The 14,597-nt window shown below is 42.4% G+C and overlaps 1 protein-coding gene across 1 annotated transcript; it reads right to left on the reverse strand.

Annotated features, from left to right (window-relative positions):
* Nucleotides 1–884: 884 nt before the first annotated feature.
* TECTB (tectorin beta) lies at nt 885–10,404 on the reverse strand. Its single transcript, XM_048311310.1, has 9 exons — nt 10,324–10,404; nt 8,355–8,545; nt 7,801–7,943; nt 7,648–7,720; nt 6,262–6,365; nt 6,099–6,182; nt 5,737–5,899; nt 3,852–3,921; nt 885–1,312 (listed from the first exon to the last, which is right to left on the reverse strand). The coding sequence occupies exons 1-9, from the start codon at nt 10,397–10,399 to the stop codon at nt 885–887; spliced, it is 1,332 nt and encodes a 443-aa protein (XP_048167267.1). The 5' UTR covers nt 10,400–10,404.
* Nucleotides 10,405–14,597: the final 4,193 nt, after the last annotated feature.

The raw sequence follows: 14,597 nt of genomic DNA on the forward strand, positions 1-14,597 counted from the left end.
TCCTACTTCTTGTCATGACCTCGGTGACCTTGTGCTTCAGCATTGCAGTGCCAAACTGTGGGAAGGAAAGCATGTAAAAATTCATGTCTCATTAGAGTTCATCCAAATGGAAGGAAGAATTGGGACAAAACCCAACTGGAATCTTTGTGGAGACAAATGTTGGGTTCTAAACAGATTATCTGCATCCTCTCTAACCTTCCTGTCCCTATGTTTCCATGGCCAGACTTGGGTTTGACTTTCAGATGCAGAGATCAAGGCAAGCACCTTCACGCCCTGACAGCTGGAAAAGAGCCATCATTTTAGTCTGTCTGAAGTGATGAAATCTATCAAGCTTCACTTTGTGCTAAAATCTTTAGCAATCTTTGCATTTTCTGATACTGGCAACATAAATAGTGTTTAGTAGAATAAGTAATGATGAGCCATATGAAGGTTAGGAAAAAAGAAGGTGGTTTATATACCATATTTTTATGCCAACTATTTAGGATGGAAAACTTTTGCTTTCTTAAGGAGCAGTACTTCTGGATCTGAAACCTGTTCTTACGTTGCTGCCTTCTCTGGCAGATAGACAGGCAGATAGACACAGTCACCTCTGGCACCTGTTTTTCAGTTGTGTTTTGATTGTTTTTAGCAATAAACTATTTCTGGACTGTAAGGAGATAGTGATCCAGACCGGGAGGGGCAGGAGGGCTGCCTGAGCCCCACTCAGTGCGGGAACATGGACAGGAGATTTGGATGCCCGCAGGCTCCATCCCACGGCGGGCGGGAGGCGGCCTGGGAATGCACAGGCACACTTCACAGCTGCCAAAATCCCGCAAGGTTTGTTCCAAAGCCACACTGCTTGCATAACCAGGAAGGAATTAATCAACCTACCAAAGAAACTGGGTTCAAGGCTTTCTGCATAAAATAGCCGCAATAGGAGTGCAGTGAATGTTGTAAAAGCAAGGCGAAAGAAACACGCTTTGGTGAAGGACAAGAATTTGAAGAGGTAAAGCCACTTGGCAGGTGCTGAAACGCGGGGTGTCAATGGGAGGGGAGCAGAGGAAGGGGAGGCCGTGCAGCAAACGCGGGCGAAAGCCGTGCAGGGTGATGATGGCCGATGAGAGCATCCCGTGCAGCACACGGCGCCGCGGAGCGCGGCTCTCTCTGCTCGGAGCCCCGGAAGCGCTGAGCGGGAGCGCCCTCTGCTGCGCGCGGCGGGGAACGGCGCCCCGGGCTGAGACTGCGCCCGGAGGAGCCCGAGGAGCCCGTGCAAATGGACTAAATGTGTTCATTCTACCGCTGTGGTGTTCTGCATTATCTTCATTACAACGAGCTTTCGCCAAGAAAAGGGAGTTGAAAATCTTTAACAGAATTGTTCAGGAGGCTCCCTCTCTGCAAACAATAGCAAAAATTCTATAATGTGCTTATGCGTCAGTATGTGCAGACACAGGTAGACCCACCGTGTTGATTAATTGGAAGTGTAACAAGTGTAGTCATTCTTCCCTCTTTCACATTTAGGATCCTGGAAGTTTCATGGGAAAGGTCAAGGGATGTTTCTTTCAATATTGTTCTAGTAACTACTAGAAGTAAGGAACCTACTGTTAATGCTTGTTGGGGAATTGTTTCATGTCCTGATATTTCCTGATTTTTATAAATCATGGTTTCCCTTTCCAGTGATTCTTTCTTGCTGTTGTTACTCAGGTACAGACCTAACACCTGGACCCTGTTGTGTCTGCCACCGGCTATGTCTTCAAGGAAGTGTAAAGCTCATTAGCTTGTTTTCCAACCTCAGATGTGTTCAATATGTGCCCACACCATGTAGCCATCCAGCACTGAGCCTGTCCAGTCAGCAAGACATCCTACTCCTACAGTGTGCTCTGCTTAATCCAACCAATCAATACTGACAACACTGAGAATCAGGAAAGAAATATCAGGTAATTAATGCTGAGCACCTTCTAATTACTGCTACATAAAAAGCACAACATGTTAGGTTGGTTTTCGTTTTGTTCAAAGATTTCACAGAACAAACTGGGACTTTGCAAGACCAGGCCTGGAGGGGAGGTTGGTACCACACTGAGGCTGACAGGGAAGGGGGACCCTGAAGGTAAATTTGGCATTGAAAAATGCTGAGTTTGCACATCCTACATTCCTTTTAGAAACGAGTCCTATTGCCATGACAGCTTTTTAAAAGGAGGTGTCGGTAAAATACATCACCCAAGGGTTGTCACTAGTTTAAAATGCCAGTGGAGACTTGGGAGAAGCAAATCTGCTTTGGGATTTTCTAATATTTGAGGCACAAAGCTCATGGAATGTTTTATTTATCTCATAAAATGGTGCACAAGAATTTTTTTGTGGCTTCCCTTTTTCCTCTGTAAAATAAACATCTTCAGTAAAGACGTCCAGGTCCAAACAGGATTGGGGAAAGTTAAGAAACACAGCTGGGCTGCATGTTATAATAAAACAGCACAAAATCCAACCACAAAGAGCAGGTGGAAGATGATATCTGCAAGAGAAGCACAGGCTATATGTGAGTACTTCCCTGTCAGCTCCCTTTCGCCTTCTCTTCCCACCCCGTTCAATAAAATTACTTGCCCTAATGTGTCTCTGTCAACATATCAAATGCTAATAAATAGACTTTGAAAGGTGTGTTTCAAACCCTTTCCAATCAGAAATGCTTTCAGACACCCCTGTTAATCCAGTAAAACATGATTGTTCCTTTTTGGGAAGAGGGTGTGACAATTAGAGAAAGTATTGGAATTTATTGCTATGATTTTGTTGTCCAGTGTGAGAGATGTGCCAAAAGAAGGAAAACAAAGTATATAACACTGGGAAATAAAATCTGATCTTGAAATATTCACTCTTCCTCAAATTTACTAATATTTCAGGTTTTTTCTTTGAGCTATGGATTTTATGTTGACAAAGACACTCAAAATCCATGTCTGGGATTGATACTTTCATTGTCATACTTTGCTGTTTACCTGAGAGTGTGTAAAATCTGGATAAACCTTTGCCTGTATAAAAGAGGAGGAAAAATATTACATCAGGATGATGTTTAAAACAGGGCAAAGTGCACCAGCGGGCTTTGTAAAAGCAGAACAGAAAATATTTGCCACATTTTGAAATTCTGAATATTTCTTCCTCTTGGATTTCCTGTCTGAAGTGATAAAAGGATCCTCAGTTCTTTTACCTTTGAACATCGATGGGGGTTTACTAGTACAACATAATGGATTATATTAATTCTACTCTATGTGTATTTGTAATTTTAAATTGGCTTTCATATTGGTGTGGATGCAGCTGATAAACTAGTATAAAGGGCTCTAGTGAAAACATTATTTGTTCCAAGGACTTGTTTCAAAAGATGAACCAGCTCAGAGAGAAATCCCTATTGCCTGCAGGAGGCATCAGTTCGAGGGAACAGTTGCTCTACAGTGGGGAAGTCCGATGGCAGTGCAGTCAGTGTGCCAGGCGGGATAGGCACGAAGCATCCCCACAGCACATGACGGTGTGTACGGACACTCAGTGTAAAGAAAAACTTTCCTGCTGCTCCCGACCTCTCTCCCACTCCCGTGCAACCTGTCAGAGCGTGTCTGAGCTGCTCTGAGGTCACAGGCAGCTGAGCAGAGCTTTCACTGCCAGCTCAGTGTGTGAGTGGTTTGGCCATTTATCATAAACACCTAAGGGGTGCCTTGACTTGGCAAATGAGGAGAGTTTCACTGAGCCAGAGCTTGGAGGGGACCAACTTCTGTTCTAGACTCCTGCTGCCCCAGGGGAAAGGGGTCTGGCAGAGGGCTTTGGCTCCCTCTGCTTGCTCCTATGCTGCCAGCTTCACTGCTTCCCGAAGGGAGAAGCACCCCACGAACCCAGTCACTTACTGCGCACAGTGATCTCCGCCACTAAAACACCTCCAGTTTGTTCCGCACGCTGCTTGCGTTTGTCACATGTCTCAAGAGAGCAGAGAGAAAGCCATGTATACCAAAAGATGTAAGAATTATTAAAAAAAAAAAAAAAAATCCAGGCCCAATTCTCATGTTTCCAACCAAGGAAATTGCTGCATATTTTCTAGGGATTTTTTTGTTTCTGCCTGTATTTCGAATTATTGGGGTTTTAGTGCAGGAGAGTTTTAAGGAGAGTCTTTATTGTCCATTTTCTGAAGATTTTGGTGGGCTGCCTTTCCCACCCTCCCTTAAACAAAACTCTTGTCAAGATGGGGGAAATTGAGCTCCATCCGTTTAACCCCTGACCTCTGTGAAGGCTTCTGTGGTTGTTTATTGCTAATGATAATTGTTGTCCCTTGGGTAGAAACAGGAAGCACCAAATCCTTTCCATATAGATCAGCTCATGTCCCGCACTAATGATGCCTGTCACAGCTGACAAGGTCTGTATTGGAGGCAGTGCTCCGCAGATTAAAGGTCCTTGTCCATCTCCTGACCTTTGTAGATCCCCAGCTGTGGGCATTTTTATTACAAACTCAGCATGTGGTAATTCTGGTTATGATTTGCTTGTAAGCACAGACCACCAGCTTGGTTCAACCTTAATTGCAGAAGACCACCAGCTGCTTTTTTGAGTCGGAAGTGGACTCAAGGGATGTCAGCCTGATCGAGCAATTATCCTGCACTGGAGGGTGAGGTGGGAATTCCACACAGTGCCTGAAAGGATGATGTAGATGTTTGACAGTACTTCCAGAAGGGCACATATGAAGTAATGGGTTTGTGTTTTCTTTTAACTCTGATCTGTGGCTGGATAAAAAGTTGAAGAAATCTTGAAAAACAGACAACAAAATCTAAGAGTTTTTTCTGGTGCCTTTGAAACTTAGAATTTCTAACAATGTGTTTTTGTCAAACATGCAAATTTTGCACAAGTCAGTTCCCCCTTTTTACCACTGAAGCTCTATAATACGAAATGCTGCCTTGGTTTGGCTCCTGGACTGAGAAAGGGGTTAGAAAGAAAAACTGGGCTCACCAGGAGTGATGCTTTCTCTTCTCCAGCAAGAAACATTTGCTGTTGAAATGACAGCATGTTGGCCAAGGAGTATTTTGGGCTTTCATTTCAGGTTAAATAAAATTTGATTTCATTTTATAGCAATGACATGTTCATTGCATGAGAGAAAGAATAGCAAAGCTCTGATTTGGTGAAGGGTGGAGAGAGAAGTCTTTAAAGAAAGACATTTTGTGGGCACCTGCCCATATTAAATTATGTGCCTGTGTAGCACCTTCACCTCACTCCCACCTAAGAATACAGGAATTCTCTGTTCTACTTCAGTTCTTGCTCCAGAGACAATTTATGTATTTTATGCAGAATAGAATGTCCGCAAGAGCAATAACTTACTGCAGCATGGCAGGGAGGACTTTCCTTGGGAAGGGGGACTGAGAGCTTTGGGCCAGGTTCTCCCACTATCCCCAGGGTGCTCTTAGCACTGAGATACTTGGTAAAATGGAAAAAGCTCAACTTTCTCCTTTTTTCCAGGCTTGTGTTTAACTGTAGCTGTTTGTCAGACAGGACTGTAGTCTGGGATATTGACAAGAGCTGAGTTTTTCAATGGCTACCTTATTTCTCAATCCATTTAAACAAGTTTCCCAGTGTTGCCTGTGGCATGACAGGGGTCGGGGTGCACAGCTGGGCCACTCGGGTTCACACACTGCAGTGCCTCCATCTGCTGAGAGCCCTGGCACTGGCTCTACAGCTGGCATGCCCTCAGGAAGGGCTGGACATCCTCTGTCTGAGTGCAGCACTGTGTGTTCTGCAGCAGGGAGGCCTTACCACGGGGCAGGAGAACTTCTCGCTGTCGCAGACGTGAGTCTCGCAGTGCAGCCAGACCTTGGACAGCTTGGGGATGTTGCGGAAGCGGAAGGCGTTGAACTGGAACGTGGCCCGGTTTGTTTTCCCGTTCTCGTGCACAAGGATGGAGTAGTCCGTGGCACACCTGGGTTGTGTGTGGAGAAGCAGTGTCAGAGCCCCCATGGCTTCAGTGAAACGTCTCCTGAGGTGACAGTCTGATGAAAGCATTTGCCCTGCTGTGGGCCGGCTTTTACTTTGCTGCCTTATACCCCACCACCAGCTTTCCAGTCGTCCTTGGGGCTGGGCTGAGTAGAGGTGCTCCCCTGGGTCCCACCAGCACCTACCCCTTGGTGATCAAAGGCCAGTGGATCTGGTAGAAATACTCTGAGGAGGGAGTTGCCCAGCAGTTGTTGAGAACAACTTTAAACCTGGGGAGATACAAACCCCAGATTAGCAAGGAATGTCCCAGTTGCCAGTTTATTACTCATTCCTCCTTCCCTTGCCTACCTGTCGCTTAAGCCCTTAGCTTCCACTCCAGCAAATATGTCAGAACCAATTTCTGATGTTTCAACGACAAAGGGGGCTTCCTTTATACTTGAGAACTTGGCATTCTTTGAAAGACAAAGACAAAGGCATCACACATCACTCATAACATGCAAAGCAAGGCATGATTCAACTTCAGACACCACTGGAGAGACTGACCCCAGAAATCTGGGTTCTTAAAACCTGCAGCCTCCAAACTCTGCAACAGTAGTAGGACTACTGCAAACCCAAGATGATGTTTAAAAATACTTTTGTTAATATTTGGTGTATAATGATGATACGTGACAGAACTTGATGCTGTTTGGGTTGTAGTATGTATTGTATCACAGCATGGGTGGGAAGCAAGCTTGCTGCTGCTGCTTGTGGTGGTGGGGAAAGTTGGTGAGAGAGTGGAGATGACTGTATAGAATGGGAATGGAGTTGGGACATGGCCACGTGTTGGGCAAAAGGAATGAAGACAAGCAGAAATCACAAGAAAAAAGCCAGCCTGCTGAACATGGAGCACTGTGGTGCTCAGGTGAAAATTTTGGTTACAAATACACTGAAGTGCCTACCTTAAATCCAACTGCTTCCTGTTGGGTAAGATGGTAACAAAGCTAGTACCAGAATTATACAAAGAATAACACGTTTAGTCCTACCATTGTTTTATCTAGTGGTAAACACTCCTTTTACCTGGCCTGTAATTTTAACACAGTATGTTCCTAGTTGTGCTTTTTCTAGTTGTGCTAAAATAGAGAGTGTTTTGGTGCTTTTGTGGAGAAAAGACTCCAAAATCTGGAGTTGGCTGCTCCAGCAGTGCAGTGGAGCAGTGGAGAGGAGAGTGATGCTTCAAAAGAACTGCCTGATATTAAGGGACAATATTTTGTTGGCAACAAAATTCCAGCATGACCTAAAGATCTGTAGAGTACATGAAATATCTGTCAGGTGAGTGGACCAGGGAGAAAACCACAAAAGAAATGCAAGGAGCTTTGCCGTATCTATAGAGGCCGTGCAAGGCCAGCACTACGTGCAGATTCATGCTGCTCTTACAGCGGGACTACAAACAAATTTTGCTTTTTCTTATAAAATCTGTCAGCAGGTTAGAAATGTACCTCCCAGCAGAAAAATCTGCCTGATTTTGAGGGATTAAAAGAACAGTTGGCATGTGTCTGCTCTGTTCACTTTAAGTACATCCCTGTTAATCAGCAGAAAGAAGAACCCCTGCCAATCCCACTGCAATTATCTGTTCCAGGCTAGTAATGTGCTCCATGACACATAAAAGTCAGGAGCAGCAGCCCTGTTTTTTTCCAGCTCTTTGGCTGAAGCCTTTGTAAGGTGAAGGTGAAAGTGTGAGTGGCAAAGAGCACTTACAGAGTAGAAGTTGAGGGACAGTTGACTTTCAAATGAGCCGGAGCTCCCATTCTTGACATGGACAGTGGCCACCCTGGGGACAGGACAAAACTCCAGATGAGTGAGGCGTGATGATAAGGACAGGGTGAGACACACTCCCAGAAGAGGACGTACCTTTGGTCAAAGGCAGCCTGGTTCACCAGGTAGTTGGCATTGTATGTGCAGGTGAATGAGTAATTCACAGGCTGGCTCTTCACAATCACTGAGGAGTCATTGGAGACGATGGAGTTATAGAAGTGATACATGGGATTCTTGAACTGTGGGTGGTGAGACAGAGAAATGTGGGCAGTACTGAGCCTTTGAGGCATCAGGAAAGTACTTTGAAACATGAAGACTCTATCTGGTGTCAAAACAGCCTCCCCAAGGAAACACAGTTTGGTAGCTCTTCATATGCTGTGCTGCCTATTCATATGCTTTACTAAATATAAGTAAATAAAGTTCTGTGTAATACAGGTGCAAGTGAAAAGCAAACTAGTATCACTAAGCCTGTGAGTATTTTGCCTGCAACTGCAAAGCACAGCTGTCTGAGTCCTTCATCTCCTTGATACTGCAGTTTGCCTCCTTCTTCCGTCGGTACTTAAAGCTTGCTCCAAGCTGAAGAAGACAGGACTCTCTCAAGTGAGTCCAGCCATTTCCCGAGTCAGAAATTCTGACCTTCATAGTCTTACCTCTGACTGTGTCCCACAGTATGATTTGTTTTTAGGTGACAGGTCTGGGATTGTGAATTGGTAATATCCTGAATCGTGGATCCCATTGTAGCAAATACCTCCAAGTGCCAGCTGATTAACCTCCCATCCATAAGGACACTCTGGAATTCTGGTAATGATGGTTTTAGGATAGCAGTATACCAGAATTACATCTGAAAGGAAAATGATAACCTAGAGTTATTCAGTGGTAATTTCCTTTCAAGGAGGTGGGGCTGCCCACTTACTTTCCCTTGGGCTCAACCTTCTGTGAACAAGGGTGTATGCTGGAAGGTCCCCTAATGAGAGCAGCTTTTGCTACACAAAACTGACCTCTAGGTTGTTAAATTCTGTCCTCTTTGGAAGAGTTTGGCCTTTGCCTTCTAAGCAATGCAGAACTTTGTGTACATTTTTTATCTTTCTGGAATAGCTGATTGAAAAGCAGAGACACTGCTGAGAAACCCGAAGTAAAAAAGGACTGCACTGAAATATATCTCATTAACTTATGCTGCAAAGCTGGCTTCTGTAACATCACTGACTCTGTAAAGATAATATTGGTGAGGTTGTTTGGTAGGCTTTGTAGGTCTGCACTGTATTGTACTGGTGTATAGATCTTGGCCACGAAAGATATCCTGCCCTTTCTCTTCTTGGACTGGCACTGTAATGCCAGCACAAGTTGAATTTTTCCAATTGTCAAGTCAAAAGCCAAGATCTAAAAATGAACTAAAGAACCTAGGCCTGCTAACAACAATAGGAAATGACCCAAACTCCCATCCCTGTTAATAGCAGTGCTGTGTGTTTCCAAGCATGGTGATTGCTAACACAGCCATGAATGTTGAACATCTTAACATGCAGACCAATTCCTTCATGATAGCAGAATTGGATATTTTTCACAGGCAGAGCTAATTTGAATGTCTGACGGAAATTTACAGGGCAAATATTAACTAACCATTAGCGACCTGAAAATTGAGAGAAACTTCCAATTACGACAGTGAGGAAAAAAAGCCACCCTGCCTGGAATTATTCAATTATTTCTTTTAAAGCCCTTGCCACTCTCATTTTTAATGCTAAAAGCCTCATTTTGCAGCCTTTCCATGTCTGCTAGGGAATACTCAGGGAAAGTCAACTATAGACCTCAACAACTCACTTTTTTCTGGTTAACAAACCTTCAGCACATGCAGGCTGATTTTGCTTGTGTTAATGCTCAGATTTATAACTGGCAACTTTACAGCTATGAAAATTCCTGCAGTTCAGAGAAACTGCTTGTGCAAATAAAGGTACTGAAATAAATGGCTAGAGGGCCAAATACTTTAGATATACCATGAAATGACTGACAGTAATCTGACAGCAGTCACACACTAAAAAGCAAACACTAAATCGAGGCGTATTCCAACACATTTCTAGAGCACATTTTGTAATTCTAGTGAAATCTACATTACAGGTCTGTCTGGTACCAGATCACTTCAGTTTCTAGGCAGTAATCAGTGTGCAATTAGAGCCTTATCTTCAACGATTTTTTGTATTTTTCTTGCTTTAATGTAACAGTGGGGTTCAGGAGTTCAGCCCAGCACATCCTATCACCACCGGCCATCTGATTGTAGTCTGTGGGACTAAAGCCCAGCTTGGACAGCAAAGATCTGCTGCATCTGGCCTGTACTATTACACAAAATTTCCAATTGTTTTTGTTTTCTTTGCCATTTTATGCATTTGTGATTAACTTTCTTACACTATGGTTATTGCACAGAGTTAAGTATATGCCTAATTCTTTGTGAGGTTAGGACTTGAATGGTACATTCTTTACTGTGCTAGCTCAAAGCAGATGAATAAAAGAAATTTAAGGGTTAGCTCTACAGAATCCACAGTTTAACTTTCTGAAGGAAAACCTTTTGGTTTTGAATGAGAAAAGCCTTTGGCAGCTTAATTACAAGAGAAGACCTTAGGAGACTTACTTTACCTGCTTTATTTGGGCTACAAGGCCCCGCAAGAGCTCGAGCCAAGATGACTAGCAGATAAATAGCAAGAGTCACCATTTCTTGCAATGATCTGAGGACACAGGAAATAAAAGCTGAAAATGTCTTTAAAAGTCGAAATAAAAACAATGCTTTGTCTGCAGTCCTGAACTTGTAGCTACTGTTAAAATTGTCCTTTTTGCAGAGTAAAAAAAATAACATTACTGATATTCTGTCACCCAATGTAATTGCAACTACAGGGTAAATATTTCCAAGACCATTACTACAAGTGAGTCACTACTGTGACAATTTTACTATTTTGGTTTAGTGGTGGCTTTCAATTATTCTAGTTTGATTTCTTGCAAAGAGTCTAAACCTAAAGTGTTAATATAACCAAATGAAACAGAAACAGTGGGACTTGAAAAAAAGAGGGAATAGAAATTACTAGAAGAAATATGATGCAAGAACATATATAATGTGCTTAAAATTTAGTGCTGAAACTATTCTCTGTGGTGATGGCTATTCTGACGTACATAATCTAAACTTCATGTAGCTCAGTTGTGGTAAGTTATGCATTTTCTCCTTTGCTGCTAAATGTTGAATTTTTAGGAAAACATCCATAGCAGCAATTTACAGTTACATTTCAGGCCTCAAAGCTGCAAGCTGTTTCCCACAGGGGAGAAACATGTACAGCCTGTGGGACTGGGACTGGAGTTCCCATATTTTTCCTTTGCAGACACTCATCAGTAGCAGCCCTCATACATATATCACTAAGCAGACTAAGTCAGAAGTAAGAAATGCCATTTAAGTAAAGAAAAAAAATCATTCCAATTCAGTAGTTCTAACAAAACCAATCAATTTCAACATTTTCACTCAGCCTCTATTTAAAAATATATATTTATAAAAGGGTCATAAAGTACATATTAGTGACAATTTCTTCTAATTATAATCCTATGCATTCTACAAGAAATTAATGGTTATACCTACGAGACAGGAAGGAGCTAATTATTTCAGATTTTCATGCCAGTCTTATTCCAAAAGCAGCGCTGTCAGCTCTTCCCAAGATGTCCTCTTTCAAATGAACCCAGCTGGTGTTATCTTCGCTTTATATAAGCAATCTTGTAAAAGGAGCCCATCTCTGGTTAAATCTCAAGCCGCCAGTATTGTCCAGTGTGAGAGGAAAAAAAAAGAGTTATAGAAAAGCAGTTCTCTTCCCCTAGATGGGACTGTATTGCTGCTATTTGATTTTTAAACAATCTTTCCACAGTGGTTTTTTACAGATCTTGAAAACAAGTGAACAGAAACCTGCTGAAGGTACAAAATTTTTTGGTTTATGAGTTTATTAGGAAAATGTAGAATTTCTGCAGAGGTGAAGCTACAACTGCCTTCCAGGATTCAATGAAAATGTATTTATAGGAATTAGATGTTTCTCTTAAATGGCTTATTGACAATGTCAAGCTTTTGTGCTATACAAGTGGACAAAAGTATGGCAACAGATCATATACCACCTTTGGAGTTGTTTGGTTTTTTGGTTTTTTTTTTTTTTTTTACTATTTTTTTCTAAAAGCTCACAGGCACGTAATCTGAGTTTAGGTAGGCTTTTCCATAAGCCTAAGCTTTGTACTCCATAATTATAGTACATAATGCTACATGCATGTAAGACTGTGTAATATACATTAAATATTAAGCTATAGGTTGCATAAAATTTACCATTTCACAGAAAACTGAAAGAAATTTGCTCTTTGTATGACCATCAGTCATGAAGTTGCCTATGACAGTCTTAGCCAGCTGGTAGGATTTTCTGGTGACACATTACATCCTGTTTGTGTCAGGTTTTCATGAAAGGCCCAGAAAAAGGATCGGGTACACTACTTCTATTTTATATATCTGCATAAAAAACGTGGGCTTTAAACAGTCTTGCCTTGTAAAGTGGCCCAGTCTCAACTTTGGGCACTGTGTACCTACCCAGTTCTGTGTGCTGTTGAGCACTTATGTTCTGATACCTCTCTTGAGACACAAAACACAGAGGATGTCCCTGACCTTGCCTGTGGGACCCAGCCCTGTGGAGCTCCTCATAGATGGTTTGGTATCTTCCCTTGTGCAGAGCCTTGTTCTGCCCCATCCATGGCAGGACTTTGGTGTGAATCTGCCTTCTCTCAAGAGGTTTTTGGCATATAGGGTGGCACAGTAATAAAGCTGTACCAGTTGTCTGGAGTTTTTGAAGGAGGAGAGAGTGGAATGGAAGGGCACAGTGGCCCTGACCTTAGCCTGAAATGCTAAGCTCAAGGAGTTTTTAGTTGTCCTATGGGTGAGATTTATGGGAGCACCTTGAGGACAGCATTCACTTCAAGAAATGTCTCAAGCCAGAAGACCTGAGCAAAGCTGGGCCATGAGTGCACCCTGCATTGTGAGGGCTCTGTGCACGTGAATCTGCAATGACATGAAGAATTAAGTAATCAGGGTGACTTCTTCTGGCAAACTGATCCAAAGCCCTAAACAAAGGTTGAAAAGCCTATACACGTCTGTGCTTAATATCAAATATCGAGTCTGAATGTAGATTCAAGCTTTGTAAGGAGTTGCTCTCACTGTTCTTGTGAGCCAAGTCCTGCAAGCCATCACATTCTGATTTAAATGAGAGTACTTAAAGATGGACACATGGATAAAATCCTCTGGCCAGGGTTTGCTATTTTAATTGAATTAAAGAATAATCCACTGAACAAGAACCAAAGCTGATAAATAATTTGGTGTGATCTCTCTATCTAGAGATTATCCTCATCAGAAATCCTAAATCAAGGAAGATTTAACTCCAGATGCCTGTTTTATAGCCTCAAGCCAAATCCTGCAGGGATTCAGGCCTAATTTTGATTTCCTAAGGCTAAGTCTGAATGTTTTTTTATCTTTCTGTGTGTGAGTGTGTATCTGTTCTGGAACTAGAAACCAGGGTTTCTGGTGAGCCATTACGATCAACCTTGTTATCAAGAATATATAGCCCAGAAACAAGAGGAGGTTTGAAGGAGGAAGCTTGTGACTTTGGGCACAAGAAAGGACTCATGGCCATATACAAGCTGATTCTTCAAGCTCAAAGGATCAGATTCAGTCCTGGAGTTGGACTTGGCCTATCAGGCCTGCCCACACAGGGCTGATTTGGAGCATAAGATATTTGGCTAACTTTGATTAGGCATAGTGTAAATGCCTTGCTAAAAATTATGTAAGTGGTCAACCTCACCATAAGATTAACAAAGCTCTTGAAACACAGATTAGCTTTTTACTGATGATTTTTAGCAAACACTGTAATTAAGTTATTATTGGTATAATGCTACAGGTTTCAGTGGAATTACTCCAAAATGGATTTAATCTCATAATTTGTAAGAGAAAATAAATCTCTCACTATCTTCTCACAGAAACCTTATCTCCATGTACATAATACTCCTTTTAGGCAAAAGGTAGAAAACAGACTGAAAACCATGAAACAAATTTGGCAGCAGTGCCAGCTGGTGTATAGTACTTGCATTTGCATAAGAAACAAGCACAAAATATATCTAAGCCAACCAGCATTTGATACCTGCACTGATCAAAGGTGAAGGCTTGGGGAAGGGTTAGGTTTCTCTCAGTAAGTGCACACACAGAAAAAGGAAAGCCATTAACTTGCAAAGCAGACCACTGAGGATTGTTGCAGCTCCCTGACTCTTTCCAAGCCCATTGAATCATCTCAGCAATCTAAGTATTTGTAAAGATTTTAACCAAGAGCAAATGAAGGCCTTATTGTGGATTTCACCTACAAGGGCAGCTTGTGTCTCCAGCCTTGTTCCTCACATTGTGATGGAAAGCTGAGTATCAACTGTCTGGCTCTTACATGAAGCAAATGAGATTCTGCTGTTTGAACCTGCAAGGGATATTGCAACATCCAATTTTCACTGGTTTTGGACAAAAAAATAAACCTGAAGAGTCCCTTAGCTATGTGGAAGGACTTTATGGGACAATGAGGATCGATGGAGACAGGTAGCTGATTCCAGGGGAAGGCAGATCTGCTGACACACATCTAGAGGTTGCAATGTATAAATGATGGTGTTTCCACACACCAAAACCTGGCATACTCAGTTTTAGACTGAGATAAGGGGTGTATTTATCCCCCAGTCACAGAGACATCCATGCATTTATACTTGGCCTGGCCCGAGTGAATGGATCCTCTTGGAAGTGCAGCACTGGGTTAGTACAATCAAATTTTCCTGAAACCTAATTGAGCTGTGCTGTGTAGACTTATTCCCTCAAGTCATAAATA

Source organism: Corvus hawaiiensis, chromosome 8, assembly GCF_020740725.1.
Source record: "Corvus hawaiiensis isolate bCorHaw1 chromosome 8, bCorHaw1.pri.cur, whole genome shotgun sequence".
Taxonomy (NCBI): Eukaryota; Metazoa; Chordata; class Aves; order Passeriformes; family Corvidae; genus Corvus; species Corvus hawaiiensis.

Bases quoted from the DNA above. Each gene is read 5' to 3' on its own strand.
- TECTB (XM_048311310.1), bottom strand. From the start codon at position 10,399: ATGGTGACTCTTGCTATTTATCTGCTAGTCATCTTGGCTCGAGCTCTT. The intron at 6,183-6,261 runs GTAGGCAAGGGA...GTATCTCCCCAG, and splicing joins GCTAAGGGCTTAAGCGACAG to GTTTAAAGTTGTTCTCAACA. The intron at 1,313-3,851 runs GTAAGTGACTGG...TCTTGGCGAAAG, and splicing joins GGCGGAGATCACTGTGCGCA to CTCGTTGTAATGAAGATAAT.